General features: G+C 32.3%; 1 protein-coding gene across 2 annotated transcripts in view; it reads right to left on the reverse strand.

Annotated features, from left to right (window-relative positions):
• LOC114333246 (isocitrate dehydrogenase [NAD] subunit gamma, mitochondrial) overlaps positions 1–16,188 on the reverse strand; it is a 49,007-nt gene that overhangs the window by 12,128 nt on the left and 20,691 nt on the right. For both annotated transcript variants that reach the window (XM_028283108.1, XM_028283107.1), the window contains exons 5-7: positions 10,487–10,620; positions 5,260–5,491; positions 1,276–1,462 (exon numbers count right to left, since the gene is read on the reverse strand). In XM_028283108.1, coding sequence (XP_028138909.1) covers positions 1,276–1,462; positions 5,260–5,491; positions 10,487–10,620 — 553 coding nt within the window. The remainder of the gene's footprint in view (positions 1–1,275; positions 1,463–5,259; positions 5,492–10,486; positions 10,621–16,188) is intronic.

Here is a 16,188-nt window from a genome sequence, read left to right on the forward strand (position 1 = left end):
GAATTTGTATCCAGAAACCTATTCCATATCCGTGAGACATCACTCTGAGAAACACCCACTCTTTCCGCTACGAATTGCTGTGAATAGCCTTCAACTAAAGCGATAATTATTGCACGGTACAACTCAGAAATTAAATTACAATTATAAAAATAAAAATGTGTACCATTTTTATTCAGTTACAATGCGACGGCAAAACAATCTTTTTTTTCACTTAGAAAAGATAGTGCAATCCCTCACTCTGAATCGACGATTTTCGACTCTTATTGGAGTCATCATCGGAGAGGCCTAGGCCTGCTGCTCTCTACTCGAAGTGACCAACCATGAAAGTTTATCCCCACACTGCAACTGGCGTGTATGGATTAGGTGACTAGCGTCATCTGGCAATTGAAAGGTAAAGTTTTCAATCCTAATAGCAACATTAATAATGTTTAAAAATATTAAAAGTATTACTAAAAGATTTTTAAATTGAAAACTTATTGGTCCATTTCCCTGGTGACACCTCCAACTTTACCTTTAAATTACAATTCATTATAAATCACGTTTTCAGAACTTTTACAAAAAAATCAATTTTTCAAAGGTTTATACCTGGCGAAACCAGATCGATTAAGTGGGTATTTAAATAAAATAAAAAACCAAAAACGGTGTATTTTATATAAAAAAGGCCTATTAAATATGTGATAAGAATACTGATTTCTAAGCCAGCCCGCACATCAAAGAAACATGAAACGTAAATTACGTTTCATGGAAATAAACCACTGCTAAACAAATATACGTCCGGCCATTTATGAAACTCTCCGAAAATAAAAATGTGTCATGAGCATGAATCACACTCGTTTCATTGGTAAGCGGACTTTGAGATTTGTTTAGCAGTGTTTTAGTTTCATGAAACATGTTTTTCGTTTCACGTTTCATGTTTTTCGTTTCATGTTTCTTTGGTGTGCGGCTTGGCTAAGCCCGACCGCACATCAAAGAAACATGAAACGTAAATTACGTTTCATGGAAATAAACCACTGCTAAACAAATATACGTCCGGCCATTTATGAAACTCTCCGAAAATAAAAATGTGTCATGAGCATGAATCACACTCGTTTCATTGGTAGGCGGACTTTGAGATTTGTTTAGCAGTGTTTTAGTTTCATGAAACATGTTTTTCGTTTCATGTTTCATGTTTATCGTTTCATGTTTCTTTGGTGTGCGGCTTGGCTAAGAGTGCAAAAATCGTGAATACGATGAGTGATGCATAACTTTTGAAACTATGTATATAATGAAACAAACCTGGTGTATGAATTTTATCTTCAGAGATCGTTTTGAACATTGCCCTTTCGATTAAATTTGCATGTTGTTGGTGTCCCAAATGTTTTAACATATCAACACTAGCGCTCAACATGGCAATAGGATTGGCAATATTTTTTCCAGCTATGGCAGTGCCAGTATTACGAGTACCAGGTTCAAATATAGCGTACTGTAAAATAAGATCAAACATTTGTATTAATATAATTGTAATTAAACATTTTAAATGATTAGAACATCTACTTGTCACTACTCTACACCGATAAATGAGAATTGGATATCAATACAACGACTAGCTTTAATATTTGTGGTCTATGAAAAGGCATTTGACACCATAAATCAACAAAAAATGGTGAAAGCCTTGACAGAATGCCGAATTGACTATCGGTATATAAATATAATTAAACACATATGCCAAAACGCAACAGCTAGTGGGTGATCGTCAGGGGACCCCATACCACCGAAACTGTTCACTACGGTTTTGGAATATACAGGGTGTCCAGAAACTCTACCGACAAACGAAAACAGGAGATTCCTCATATAATTTGAAGTCATTTTAACATAATTCATCTAGTCTGAAAATGCTTCCTAAGGGAGCTAGAGCTGTGAAGATGGCGTCTTGTAATTAGTTTTTCTTAAATACCTCCAGAACGCTTCTATTTAGAAAACAAAAATTGGTACACTTATTTATCTTCCAGAGATAAATATATTTCATCCATTGCGAATTTCTAGTACCGGTCATAGGCGTCCGTTTTGGGTAGGGTAACGGTTATTTTATCGCATAACTTTTTTGTCTTTAACTTTAAGATTTTTGATACTGGATTTACGCCGTTTTCTAGAAATATCGATTTGAAAATTTTTCGTTTTTTGAATTTGAAAAAAAAAAAAATGAAAAAATTTTTCAAAAAAAAAACGGTGTATTTTACCAAATTATAGCAGGAGTAACTTCTAGTACTAGAATACCTCACAATTTAATAATCTAAAATCAAAAATTCTTAAAAATTAAAGACAAAAAAGTTTGTAAGTAAAAGTAAAAAGATTAAATCACCCTTGACCTACCCAAAACGGACGCATATGACCGGTACTAGAAATTCGCAATTAATGAAATCGATTCGTCTCTGGAATATATATATAAACGTACCAGTTTTCGTTTTCCTAAACGGTGTTTTTTGAATTTTTTTTTTGGAAATTCAAAAAACGAAAAATTTTGAAATCGATTTTTCTAGAAAACGGTGTGTTCTACCGACTTAAAGCAAGAGTATCTTTTAGTACTAGCATACCTCTCAATTTAATAATCCAGTGTCAAAATGCTTAAAACTTGAAGACATAAAAGTTATGCCATAAAATAACCGTTGCCCTACCCAAATAGAAGTTTATAATAAATGTAATCGATTTATCTGTAGAAGATAAATATGCGCACCAATTTTAATTTTTCTAAATAAACGCGTTCTGGAGTTATTTAAGAAACATTAATTACAATACGCCATCTTCAAAGAGCTCTAGCTCCCTTAGGAAGCATTTTCGGACTAGAAGAATTGGGTTAAAATGTCTTAAATTTATCTGAGGAATCTCCTGTCTTCGTTTGTCGGTAGAGTTTCTGCACACCCTGTATATGTAAAAGGGAAAAACTGACCGACAAGGGCATAACCATAAACGGAGAAAAGCTTAGTCACCTGAGGTTTGCAGATGATATTTTGCTAATAGCTGATAGGATAAGTAAGGCCAAAGAACTTTTAAATCAGTTCTACTTTTCCTAGCTAGAAGGGGGATTGAAAGTAAATATATCTAAAACACAGATGATGACAAATCTTGTAGTCTGCGAATATACGTGTAGGAACATGATCCACAGACCCGGTAAAGGCTTATAAATACCTAGGTCATGAGATTCGCTTAGGAAAAAATAACCAAACCGTTTAGCTACTTCGTCGTATAAGACTGACTTGGACAGCCTTCGGCAAGCTAAATCATATTTTCCACTCGTATGCCACACCAATATGTCTTAAAAGAAAAACCTTGAATCAGTATGTTTTGCCAGTGTTAACTTACGGAGTGGAAACGTTGACCATGACAAGGAGAACAGTGCAAAGGATCCGTGTGTCTCAAAGGCCGATGAAGCGTGCTATGTTGAGCATTTCACTACGAGAAGAGATCCCAAACCGTCAGCTATGACAAAGATCAGGAGTGGCTGATGCAGTAGAGAAAGTAGCAACACTGAAATGGAATTGGTCAGGTCACGTTGCTCGAATGACAGATAACAGATGGTCAAAGCGGACACTGGAACGGAGACCAAGAGATGATGCCTACCGAAGCAGAGGTCGTCCACCAACACGTTGGATTGATGATCTAAAACGTTGTCATAGGAATTGGAAGCAAGACGCACAAGATCGAAACAGATGTAAAATTATGAGGGAGATCTATGTCCAATCTCAAAAAATCAGAATGTACTTTAACCTTGCACAATAAGCGGGCTCATTTTAGAACAGGTCAATAAATTTAAGTACCTGTGGTGTTGGAAGCACTGAAAAAAACAAAAGTAGAGAAATCACGATAGTGCTAGGTGATTTCAATGCAAAGATTGGACAGGGGCAAAGCGGAAAGTGTGTATGAAAATATGGTCTGGGAAATCGCAATGAGAGAGGGGATCGTCTACTACAATTTTGCCAAGAGCAGAACTTCATTATTACAAACACAGTTTTCAAACTACCCAACAGACGACTGTATACATGGCGATCGCCCGCAGATTCATCGGAGAAAGTAGTTAGAAACCAGATAGACTACATTATGATAAACGAAAGATACAGTAATGCTGTTAAAGCCGTAAAAGCATATCTCGGAGCAGACGTGGCCTCAGATCACAATCCACTTATCGCCAAAATTACACTCACACTTAAAAATATTAACAGACATCAGAGAACTGCTACAATAGACATAAGCAAGCTTAAAGAACCCAACGTAAAAGAATGTCTTCAACACGAACTGCATACGAACTGTAGAGAGCTGAACATAGACACCAATGACATTGACGAGCACTGGGAGCAACTAAAACATTGCATACTAGAACCTTGTAAAGATATACTAAAGACTTCCACAAGCAGAAAAGAGGAATGGATGAACGATGAGATACTGAATATGATGGAACAACGGAGACAATATAAGAACAAAGATGACAATAAATACAGGGAGATTGACCACGAGATAAGGAAGATGATAAAGCAGGCAAAAGAAAAACACTTTGAAGAGAAATGCAAAGAGATCGAGGACCTCCAAAAAAGATACGATCTATTTAACCTACATAAGAAAGTCAAAGAAATGGCTGGACTAAGAAAACAAAATCTCACTGGTGCACTTCTGGATAGACCCGCGGTTGCTATAACAGAGACCGATGAGAAAGTACAACGTTGGGCAGAATACATCGATGAACTGTTCGATGATGAAAGAGGGTACCTGGAACACTTATTTACCTCAGGAGAAATAGGTCCAGATATTACAAAGGAAGAAATAATACATGCGTTAAAAACAATGAAGAACAGGAAAAGCCCAGGACCTGACATGCTGACATACCAGATTTAGAGGCTGAAGAAACCAATATGTTAAGGGACCTTGTGCAAAATATTTCTGGCTGTGAAGAGGCGAAAAACAATGATGTAGAAGAATGGGTGCGAGCTGATGATGATGTCCACGAGATATATTATAAACAGCAAATAATCATTGAAATGGTTAGAGAAGACCCTGTGATGAAAGTGATGAGAAAGATGTCAACAGCGACCAGGAAGTGAAACCGGAAGTACAGTAGTAACAAAAGTATGGCATCAGTTGCCATAGATGCCATCATGCAAAGTTTCATTTTAGTTGTTTAAAAAATATTTAGTTGTTTCCATACTTTATCCCAACCTTGTATAAGGAGTACTTATTCGATTTTCAAAGATAAAATTAGGTTGTATTTTCAAAATAATTATGATTTTATATTACATGATCTCCGTAATTCTTTCCAGAAAGTAACCCAGCTCCTCCTACTAATCCACAAACAACATTTGACACGATACTTCCATACAAGTTCGTCATGATCATTACATCAAATTGATGGGGTTTAGAAACCAGTTGCATACAACAGTTATCTATAATCATTTCATTGTGTTCAATTTCTGGGTATTCTTTGGCAATTCTTTTTGATGTTTCCAAAAATAATCCATCAGAGAGTTTCCTAAAATTAAATGAACATATTAAAATAAACAGAGATACAGCTTTCTATGAATAGTATCATTATAAATGTGGAGACAATAGTAATAACAGGTATTTAATATACACTATGTCCCTGTAAGTTGTATCCATATGGAAAACTTTTCTATTATTGATTTTACGAAAAAAGTTATTCTTCATAAAAAGCTCTGCATGGTCCAAAACCTAAAATTTACCCATAAAATATCAAATTTTTTGAATAATATACGAGGTATGTCAAAAAGTTTGAATTTCACTAACTAAAACCTAAAATTTAACCATCAAATATCAAATTTTTTGAATATTATACGAGGTATGTCAAAAAGTTTGAATTTCACTCAAGAGTAAAGTAGCTTTATTTTTCACAATATTGAAAATTTCCATTATGAAAAGCTGTTTGGAATTAAAAACTATATTCTGGTATGCAATTACATCCTTCTTTTTGGATTTTTTTTTAATTATGGATAACTAACATTATTTTCAGTTACTTCAATTCAGATAACTCTTTTATTATTAATTTTACGAAAAAAAGTGATTCTTAATAAAAAGTTTTGCATGGTCTAAAACCTAAAATACAACCGTCTTATGTAAAATTTTATCAATTTTATACGAGGTATGTCAAAAAATATGAATTTCGCTCAAGAGTAAAATACGTTTATTTTTCACAATATCGAAAATTGTTATTATGAAAAGTTATTTAGAATTAAAAACTATGTTTCAGTATGTAATTACATCCTTCTAATTGAAATATTCTGAACTATAAAGGTACTTTACTTTTGATCTAAATTTATCTTTTTTGACATACCTCGTATAAAATTGATAAAATTTGATATAATATGGTTGTATTTTAAGTTTTAGACCATCCAGAACTTTTTATTAAGAATCACTTTTTTTCGTAAAATTAATAATAAAAGAGTTATCAGAATTGAAATAACTGAAAAAATAATGAGTTATCCATAATTTTTCAAAAAAAAAAAATTTTCAATTAGAAGGATGTAATTGCATATTAGAATATAGTTTTTAATTCCAAACAACTTTTCATAATAGCAATTTCCAATATTACGAAAAATAAAGCTACTTTACTCTTGAGTGAAATTCAAACTTTTTGACATACCTCGTATAATATTCAAAAAATTTGATATTTGATGGTTAAATCTTGGGTTTTGGACCATGCAGAGCTTTTTATAAAGAATAACTTTTTTTCGTAAAATTAATAATAAAAAAGTTTTCCATATGGATACAACTTACAGGGACATACTGTATAAGGTATTATAGGCCTAAAGTTAACAATTTTCGAAATATGTACACTTTTATTGAGAAAAATGGTAATATTCAAAGGGCTGTGAATTAGGCTGTCAAGGTAATAAACATGTAAATGGTATGTCAAAGTTTCTTTAGTATACTGTTATTTTTAAATAAATTAACAAATTTGACATATTAGCCATAAAATATACAGTGTGATCACTATTTCTCATTTGATCACTAATTTTCTCATTTTTTTTTTAAATGGGACACTGTATATTAGTATTGTCTTTTGTAGTAAATATTACAACCTTTCTTTTGGTATAAGGTTGTATGTACCTAGCATGTTTCGTGTTGTAGATATTTAAAAAAAAAACTATAGATTTTACGTTTTTGCCGATTTTTTATTAAAAATTTTTTTTGCAAAAAAAATAATTATAATCTGGTTTTAGAAACATACATTAAAATATCAAATATGAAAATAAAAACGTAATTAAAGATTAAAATAAATCGTATACTAGTACAATTCAATTGATTTAATAACTTAGTAAATTATTTTCCAAAAAATATTTTACCATACTAATGAATGCATATTGACTGTATATATACAATGTGTCTGCGTAACTTGGAACCATATGGTAAACTTTTTTATTAGAAATTTTACGAACAACCAGTTATTCTTTATAAACTGCTCGGTACAGTCTAAAACCTCAGATGCAATTATCTGATATCACATTTTATTAACAGTATACGAGGTATGTCAATAAATGAATTTCGCACAAGAGTAAAGTACCTTTATATTTCACAATATCGAAAATTGTTATTAAGAAAAGTTGTTTGGAATTAAAAATTAGTTTTGACTATTACTTACCATTATTTACGTTTATAACATTCCATTTTCAATATTTAGAATAAATCTTGAAAATTTGAAGAAAAATGTATTTTAATCTAACTTAAAAATTATAAATAAAAGCAAACATGAAGCAGTCACAGAATAGAAATTTTATTTGCAATTTGACGTTGGTATTTTGTCCGATAAAAAAGCGTTCCAGCAAAAAACAGTTTACTACCAGTTTGTGAATTGAACATGCGCAGTAAAGCAGTACAATAATCTGGTGTCAAACAAACAAAACTACATTCTAGAACAAACCTATTATTAACCACTTAATGCACACATTAATTTCGAGGTTACTGTTAAAAAATTATCCATTTTTTTTAATTCATGATTAGATTATGCAAGTAAAATAATTGAAAAAAAATATTTTAAGGGGCGTAATAAGTGCATTTCTCACGACAGGGGCGTATCAAGAAAATTATTTTTTTTTAGTATTTGTACTTCAGAAAATTCAATATTTATGCATAATTAAAAGCAAAAACATCGTCGGTATACTGCGGAAACCAGATAAATGACAAATTTTAAAATATTGAGTTAAGTATACCAAAATTCTCAGCTTTTTACGCTCTACGTACAGGTAAAATTCAATAAATGATACGACTTACCATTCAGCAGATAATTTGTGTAATAAACAAATAAGTTACACCTAACCAACTTTTAATTTTCAAATAAAACAATATATAGCTACTTACTTTCATAAAATCAAAGTTCTGTTGCATGTAAAACCAACTAAGCACACATTTATATATGCCGGACAATAATATATTCCTACTGCTGTATACCTACCATATTCAGTAAAAAGGTGATAAGTGTCTTTAATACAGTATGATTTATTTTGATTTACAGGTAAAACTAGGTAAGTGATTGCACCTGGATCTTAAATTTAGGTTTAATCAGCTAGGTCTCTTAACTTTTTCAAATAATGATAGAATATTATTTCTGATATATGCATCTTTCACTAGCATATCGAATATCAAACACAACTGGTCCGCTTAATTTAAAATAAAGCACTACACTGTAAAAACGTTTTTTCTCGATTTCGGTATATCGACATTTACCTGGTTTTCGTAGTATACCGACGATATTCTTCTTCTTCTTCAAGTGCCATATCAGAACTACCCGACGTTGGCGATCACCATTGCGAAGGCTTCTCGATCTTCTGCAATATGGAATAATTGTCCTGCATTTGATATCTGAGTCCATTCACGAATGTTTTTTAACCAAGAAACTTGTTGTCTTCCTACACCTCTACGGCCCTCTATTTTGCCTTTAAGGATCAGTTGTAATATTTTATATCGACTTCCCCTCACTATATGTCCCAAATACGACATTTTTCGATGTTTAACAGTCTTTAGCAGCTCTCTATCTTTGTTGACCCTCATTAGTACTTCTTCTTTCGTTTTTCTTGCTGTCCAAGGTATCTTCAGCATCCGTCTATGAATCCACATTTACAATGCTTCAATTCTGTTCATGATCGATACTTTTAGCGTCCACACTTCTGCACTATACAAAAGTACAGACCAAACATAGCACTTAACCATTCTTTGTCTTAGTTCTAAACTGAGATGAGTATTGCAAAGAAATGACTTCATTTTTATAAAAGTAGCTTTAGTCATTGCTATTCTACGTTTTATTTCTATGTCTGGATCTAGTTGGTCCGTTATCACAGTTCCCAAATATGTCATTTTGTAAACTTTCCCAACTTGGACTCCGTTTAATTGAAGTTTTGCATCAGGATGTGGGTCACGACTAAACACTAAAAATTTGGTTTTGCTTGAGTTTATTTTAATGCCCATTTCCTCTCATACCTCGTGAATACGATCAAGCAGAATTTGGAGACCTCCAATATTAACTGACAGAATTAATGTATCGTCTGCATATCTAATCACATTAAGTAGTTCTCCGTTGATTTTTATTCCATATCGCTGTCTCTCAAGTGCCTTTTTAAATAACTGGCCCGAGTAAACATTGAACAATGTTGGCGACAAAATGCAACCTTGTCTAACTCCTCGTTGTATGTAGATTTCATCGGTGTAGTTATCTCCAATTTTTACTATAGCAGTTTGATTTCAGTACAAATTTTTAATGACACGAATATCCTTGTCATCGATTCCGATATTTTGCAGTATTGGCATTAATTTTACATGCTGTACTTTATCGAATGCCTTTTCGAAGTCCACGAAACATGCAAATACATCCTTTCTTTGGTCACGGCATTTTTGTAATAGGATGTTAAGCGCAAAAAGTGCTTCCTCGGTTCCCATAGCATTTCTAAAACTGTAATTCTGTAAAAACATATTAGGGACGTAGAATTATAGTAAAGGCATAAGTAAAAAAAAATTCCAAAAAGTTTTATTTTAAAAACTTAATCTTGTGTGGTAAATTATAATACAAGGTAGCTAAATCACATAGTTCTACATTACAATTTCTGTAGTAATACCTTGATTTCTTTCTTATTCTCTTTCTGTAAACTAAACTGCAAATGGTGCAAATATAACATACGAAACTACTAACATCTTATTTGCCGACAAGCCGCTCCGTGTCAGACACGGGATAATGCATTAAGTGGTTAAATAATAACGTTATCGACAGAATAACACAAAAAATGTCATACAATTTACATGGGAAACATAACTTTATCCAATGGAAATCAAAATTAAAAATATATATCGATATAGACGAGAAATGGATATCCTAATCTATATTCCCTTCCTCTATTACTTGGTTAAGAGACAAGGCAACTATTATATTATTTCCATATAAGTATGTCTTATTACACTAATTTAGTTTTTTATGGCCACACCTGAAATACCAATATATTAAATTTATTTCATTAAAACTTACATAATGTTGGCTTTATGGATAGTTGTTATCTTCTTTCTACCATTGTTCTTTGCCCATTCAAAAGCAAACCTTGCAACTCTGTCAGAATTGGATTCTGTCACAACTTTCATGCTCTCTACTACACCATCTACACTCTGAAAATATTAAAAATATAAATATATATGTTAAGTATATACATATATACTATCACTACTACAAGAAATTAAACACCATTAAATGAGTTTATTAATAAAGTTGAATTATTGAATCAAATATTATAATTATTTCAATAAGTGTTTTATGGTTATAACAGAAAATCCAATAAGATGTAAATTAGAGCTGGAGGGTCAGATAATAGAATAGAAAGTGAAAGAGTTTAAATATCTAGGCATCACACTATCTAGATACGAAAAGCTCGAAACAGAAGTGAAAGATCAATTGAATAGAGCAAACAGATCCGCAGGTTGCCTGAATGACACAATATGGAGAAATAAAAGACAGAATTTACAAAAGTCATCAGACCAATAATTGCATACGCGGCAGGAACACGACCTGACACAGAGAGGACAAAAAGATTGCTCGAAACAGCAGAGATGAAAACCCTTTGAAAAGTGGATGGTAAGGCACTATGCGACAGAAATAGAATTACAAATATATGACGGAGATACAAGGTGGAGAACATTAATAACTGGGTACGAAACAGAAAAGTAGAATGGAATGACCACAAAAGCCGAATGACAACAAATACGAGTAGTAAGGACAACGAGAGACGGTTCCCCAATAGGAAGACGATCAGTGGGAGGACCACGAAAACGATAGAACGATAACTTACTGGAGGCACATTGAAACAAAAAGAATGTGTGTGTACTTTGTACTCACGTAAGTAAGTTATACTTCTATTATATAATTTCAAAGAAATAAAAATATACTTAACAGGTTATTTGTATTTTGTTTTAATTTTTTTTGAAGATATTCTTCTTTAGCGGCGAATCGATTGAGAGTAAAATTTGATTGATCCGCGCGCATGCGCACACCGACAGTATGGTATTAGTTGTTATACGGGCTCTGATTAGGTGTTGAAATTTTGAAATAATCTGTCAATAATTGTTCAATATGGAGGTTATCGGTAAACAAAAATATTGTATAATATTAGTTTTTATTGATGTGTGGACAGAAATAAAATCAAATTTATAATTATAGTGACTTTTTAAATAGTTTTGAAAAGCCGCAGGTACGTAATTCTAAATGTTTCAGTTGGAAATACCTAATAGTTTCAATACCTATCTATTTGGAAAATGTAAACAAAATAATGTTGTTACCTATTAGTAGGCAATGCTTTAATTTACATAATCTGATTAGGAACAAACTTTCTACAAATCTTCATCTCATATATCGTTTTCTTACTCTATATTTTGTTGTATTTTATTTCGACAAAAATCAAACTAATAATTTTATTAAATTCATATAAATTTATGGTGTAAACGTTTAGTTTGTGTATATTCCCACATGACGTATACGAGAGTTTGGTGCAGTTTGAAATGGCGTCAACTTTCGTACGGCGCGGTAGACGTGAAGTGGGTTCAAACCCCAAGCAAATTATTATTTTTTTATTTTTTTTATAGATTTTATGATTGTAAGTATATTATTATATAATTTTTGAAGATATTCTTCTTTTTTGAAAGTGGTAGATAAGAAATTTAGTTTGATTTTTAAATAAAATAAGTACAAATAACCTTTTAAGTATATTTACTTCGTTTAAATTACCTATTATATAATAGAAGAATATCTTCTTACGTGCGTACAAAGTACACACACATTCTTTTTTTTATTAAAACGATACCAAAAATTAAAAAAAAAAAAATATGAATCGTCCGGGATTTGAACCCGGGACCTCTCGATCTCCGGTCACACGCTCGACCACTGAGCTATATTCCCTTTGCTTTGACAGGTTACAAGATTTCTCATACATAGTGACAAACTTAATAGACCAAGTGAAGTACACAAAAATACTTTAAATATACTTACTATTATTATAAAATATCTTATTCCCGAGGAAGACAAATCCAAAGACACAAAAATTATAATAAATAATAAATTTACTAAAAACACTAATATATCCTTTTAATGACTTATTTGCGCTGACAGCGCTGATACATACATATATCTTGAAAAATTAGCAACGAACTACATACTGTCTGTGTGCGCATGCGCCCGGCATTATAAAATTTCACTCTCGATCGTAAAGAAGTATAACTTCAAAAAAAGACAGAGTCATGTCTATACAAAAATAATAAGTTCTTTAAGTACTAAATTTTAAAATAATCGTACCTACAATTATTTTAAACCTAATATTGGATATTTCCATCTCTGTCTCTTATCATATCCCAAACTCATGCAATTCATGCTTAAAATAATATTATTTCTAATTCTGTTTTGGTCTAGGTCATTCTAACATGTTGGCTTCCTAGGGGGTAAATTTAAGTTTCGTCCTCATAGACCATACCTATGTAAATTGTCATTATGTGCAGTGCGATCCCCGGCTCACGGGTCTGCTGGAGATAGATCTATCTTTACTCAAATTTGAGTACTAGGAAGTTTCTTTCTGTCCTTTTCCTAGACGAATGAAAACGGAATGTGACTGCATATAGTAGAGTCCTTTTTGTTTTCTATATTCGTCGTCTGCTGTCTTGTAAATTGTAAAAGTCGCAAATTAAGGATGTACCAGAAAGAACTTTCAACAAGAAAAGGTTCAGATTTAAGGTACTAGTACACTTTAGAAGACCAAAAATAAGCATATTTTCAAGATTTTTTCCTCAGAATCTTTATTAAAAATGAACATAAAACCTTTAACGTATTAATATCTAACTCTTAGAGAATACAAAAAATATATTTTCTTTCATTTTTGCACGTTCACTAATATTGTAGAGGGCGCCAAAGTCGAGGCCTCGAAAAAAAGTGGTTTTAAAAGTAGATTTAAATAACTATTTACCATTTTAATTTTTATTATAATGGTGAATTCTGCATCTGAGACTTTTCAGTTTGTAGAAGTAATGTTATTATTGAAATACCAACATCCATTGTATACTTAAATTATACAAAGGTATACAAAATTTCTGGCACGTTCAAGAGTAGAACTTCAAAAAATGTTCAAGCAATTTTAAGAAGCAAAAAAATATGGCCTGACTAAACCAAGAAAAAACCAAGTACAGGGTGTTTCATTAATAATTGTCCATATAGTAACTGGAGAAACCTTAGCACAAAATACGAAGATTTAACCTAAAATACTTAAATAAACTGTGGTTCCTTAATGAGTTACAGGGTGTTTTATCTAAAAATTTAAAAACTATTTTTGCTCAGCATTTTAAAACTATTCGACGTATCTTTTTCATACTTGGCAGGAAATATAGGTACTATACAAACTACTAAATTATGTTAAACAAACGTTTATGGCTATTACCAGAGGCGTACGGCGGGGGAAAGTGAATGGTTGACCCTTTCCAAATTCTACGCCACTGGCGAAATTGCTATTTTAGTTCAATTTTTGAATTCTCCAATATTTTCTATAAAAATAACATACTCTTCATTCGTAACAATAAAGTCATTAGTTTTCGAGATATTTGAAGTTAAAAATGAAACGACACGGTTATTTTGATCAGTGTATTCTGTCGCTTCATTTTTAATTTCAAATATCTCGAAAACTAATCATTTTATCGTTACGAATGAAGAGTATATTATTTACATAAAAAGTACTGCAAAATCAAAAAATTACACTAAAATAGCAATTTCGTCAGTGGAGTAGAATTTGGGAAGGGTCAACCAGTCACTATCCCCTGTCGTACGCCTCTGGTAGTAGCTAGAAACGTTTATTTATCTTAGGTTAGTGGGGTGTACAGTACCTACACTGTCTGCCAAGTATGATAAGGATACGCCAAATAGCTTTAAAGTACTGGGTACAAATAATTGCTAAATTTTAATCATATGAATCATATAATCAAAATTAATCAAAATAACTGTGCCGTTTCCTATTTAACTTCAAATATCTCGAAAACTAATGACTTTATCGTTACCAATGAAGAGTATATTATTTACGTAGAAAGTATTGTAGAATCTAAAAATGGCACTAAAATAGTAATTCCTCCAGTGGCGTAGAAATTGAGAAGGGTCAACCGTTCACCATCCCCTGTCGTACGCCTCTGGTAGTAGCTAGAAACGTTTGTTTATCATAACTTAGTAGGGTGTGTAGTAGTCGCCCATTTTGCCAAGTATGAAAAGGATACGTCGAATAATTTTAAAATGCTGAGCAAAAATAGTTTTTAAATTTGTAGATAGAACACCCTGTAACTCAGTAAGGAACAACATTTTATTTAAGAGTTTTAGGTTAAATCTTCGTATTTTGTACTAAGGTTTCTCCGGTTACTATATGGACAATTATTAATGAAACACCCTGTATATGGACATGAGAGGAGAATTTGCTGAACAAAATAAGTGGATTACTCTAAGGACAAATGACAAAGATTATAAATTTGAGAAGGTAACTGAATTTTAGTACCTTGGAGTCACAGTTACAAATAGAGGAGACGAAGAGAGAGAGAGAGATAGATAAACGGTTGTTGAAAGGTAGCAGGTTCATTAAACGCACTGTTGAAGACAAAAAACGTGTCCAGGGCAGCCAAGATCCGAGCGTATGACACAATAGTGGGACCAACGGTGCTTTATGCATGTGAAACTTGGACAATGAACCAGAAAGAAGAAAAAAAAAGCTAGAGATTCGGGAGAGAAAAATATTGAGAACAATTTTTGGTGGTAAAAAGGAGGCTAAAGGGGAATGGCGCAGAAGAACAAACCAGGAGCTAATGGAGGTGTATAAGAAACCTAAAATAACTCTAAGAAAATCTAGGCGCAGAGAGTTAGATGGTTGGAACATGCTTTACGAATGTCACAAGAAAGAAACGTCCTAAGAGTTTTATCAGCAGGAGAGCAAAGGAAGAAAAGAAGAGAGAGACCACGAAGGAAGTGGTTTGATGCCGTCCAGACTGACCTAGAAGAAATGGGTACAAGAGACTGGAGAGGACAAGTACAGGACCGGAAAAAGTGGAACAAATTAATCAAGACTATCTAAGCCAAGGGCCTCTAAAGCCTGTAGTGCTGTTATATAATAATGCACACAAATACCGGGTGTCCACTTATATTTTCCCCCATTTGAACTGCCTATAACTTCTAAACGGCTCAAGATAGAAATATGCGGTTTTCGATGAAATGTTTTATTTTAGTAAAAGTTTTGTCTGAATGGATTGAATTTTTTATATCGCTTTCAAATACGAAAAGAAAAATGGCGGATTTTTGAAAAAAACGTTGTTGACTTTTTTTTAATGTAACACCCAGTATATTTTTTTGTAAATTGAAAGAAAGGTCATTCACCTATCCAGCAATATTAAGATTTTCAAAATCGGTTGTCAAATCACTGAGTAATTAATTTTTAAAATGAGAGGTGCAACGTGGATATCACATACCTAAATAACATAACTAAGCAAATTGATATTATGTTATGTAATTTCCACATTGCATCTCTCATTTTAAAAATTAATTGATCAGTCATTCAACGACCGATTTTAAAAAAATTTATATCGTTGGATAGGGAAATTATCGTTTTTTCAAGTTTTTAGGTAAATGACCATTTTTTATGTCGCTTTTAAATAAAAAATGGCGGAATTTTGGAAAAAAAC

Source organism: Diabrotica virgifera, chromosome 10, assembly GCF_917563875.1.
Source record: "Diabrotica virgifera virgifera chromosome 10, PGI_DIABVI_V3a".
In the NCBI taxonomy this organism is placed as follows: domain Eukaryota; kingdom Metazoa; phylum Arthropoda; class Insecta; order Coleoptera; family Chrysomelidae; genus Diabrotica; species Diabrotica virgifera.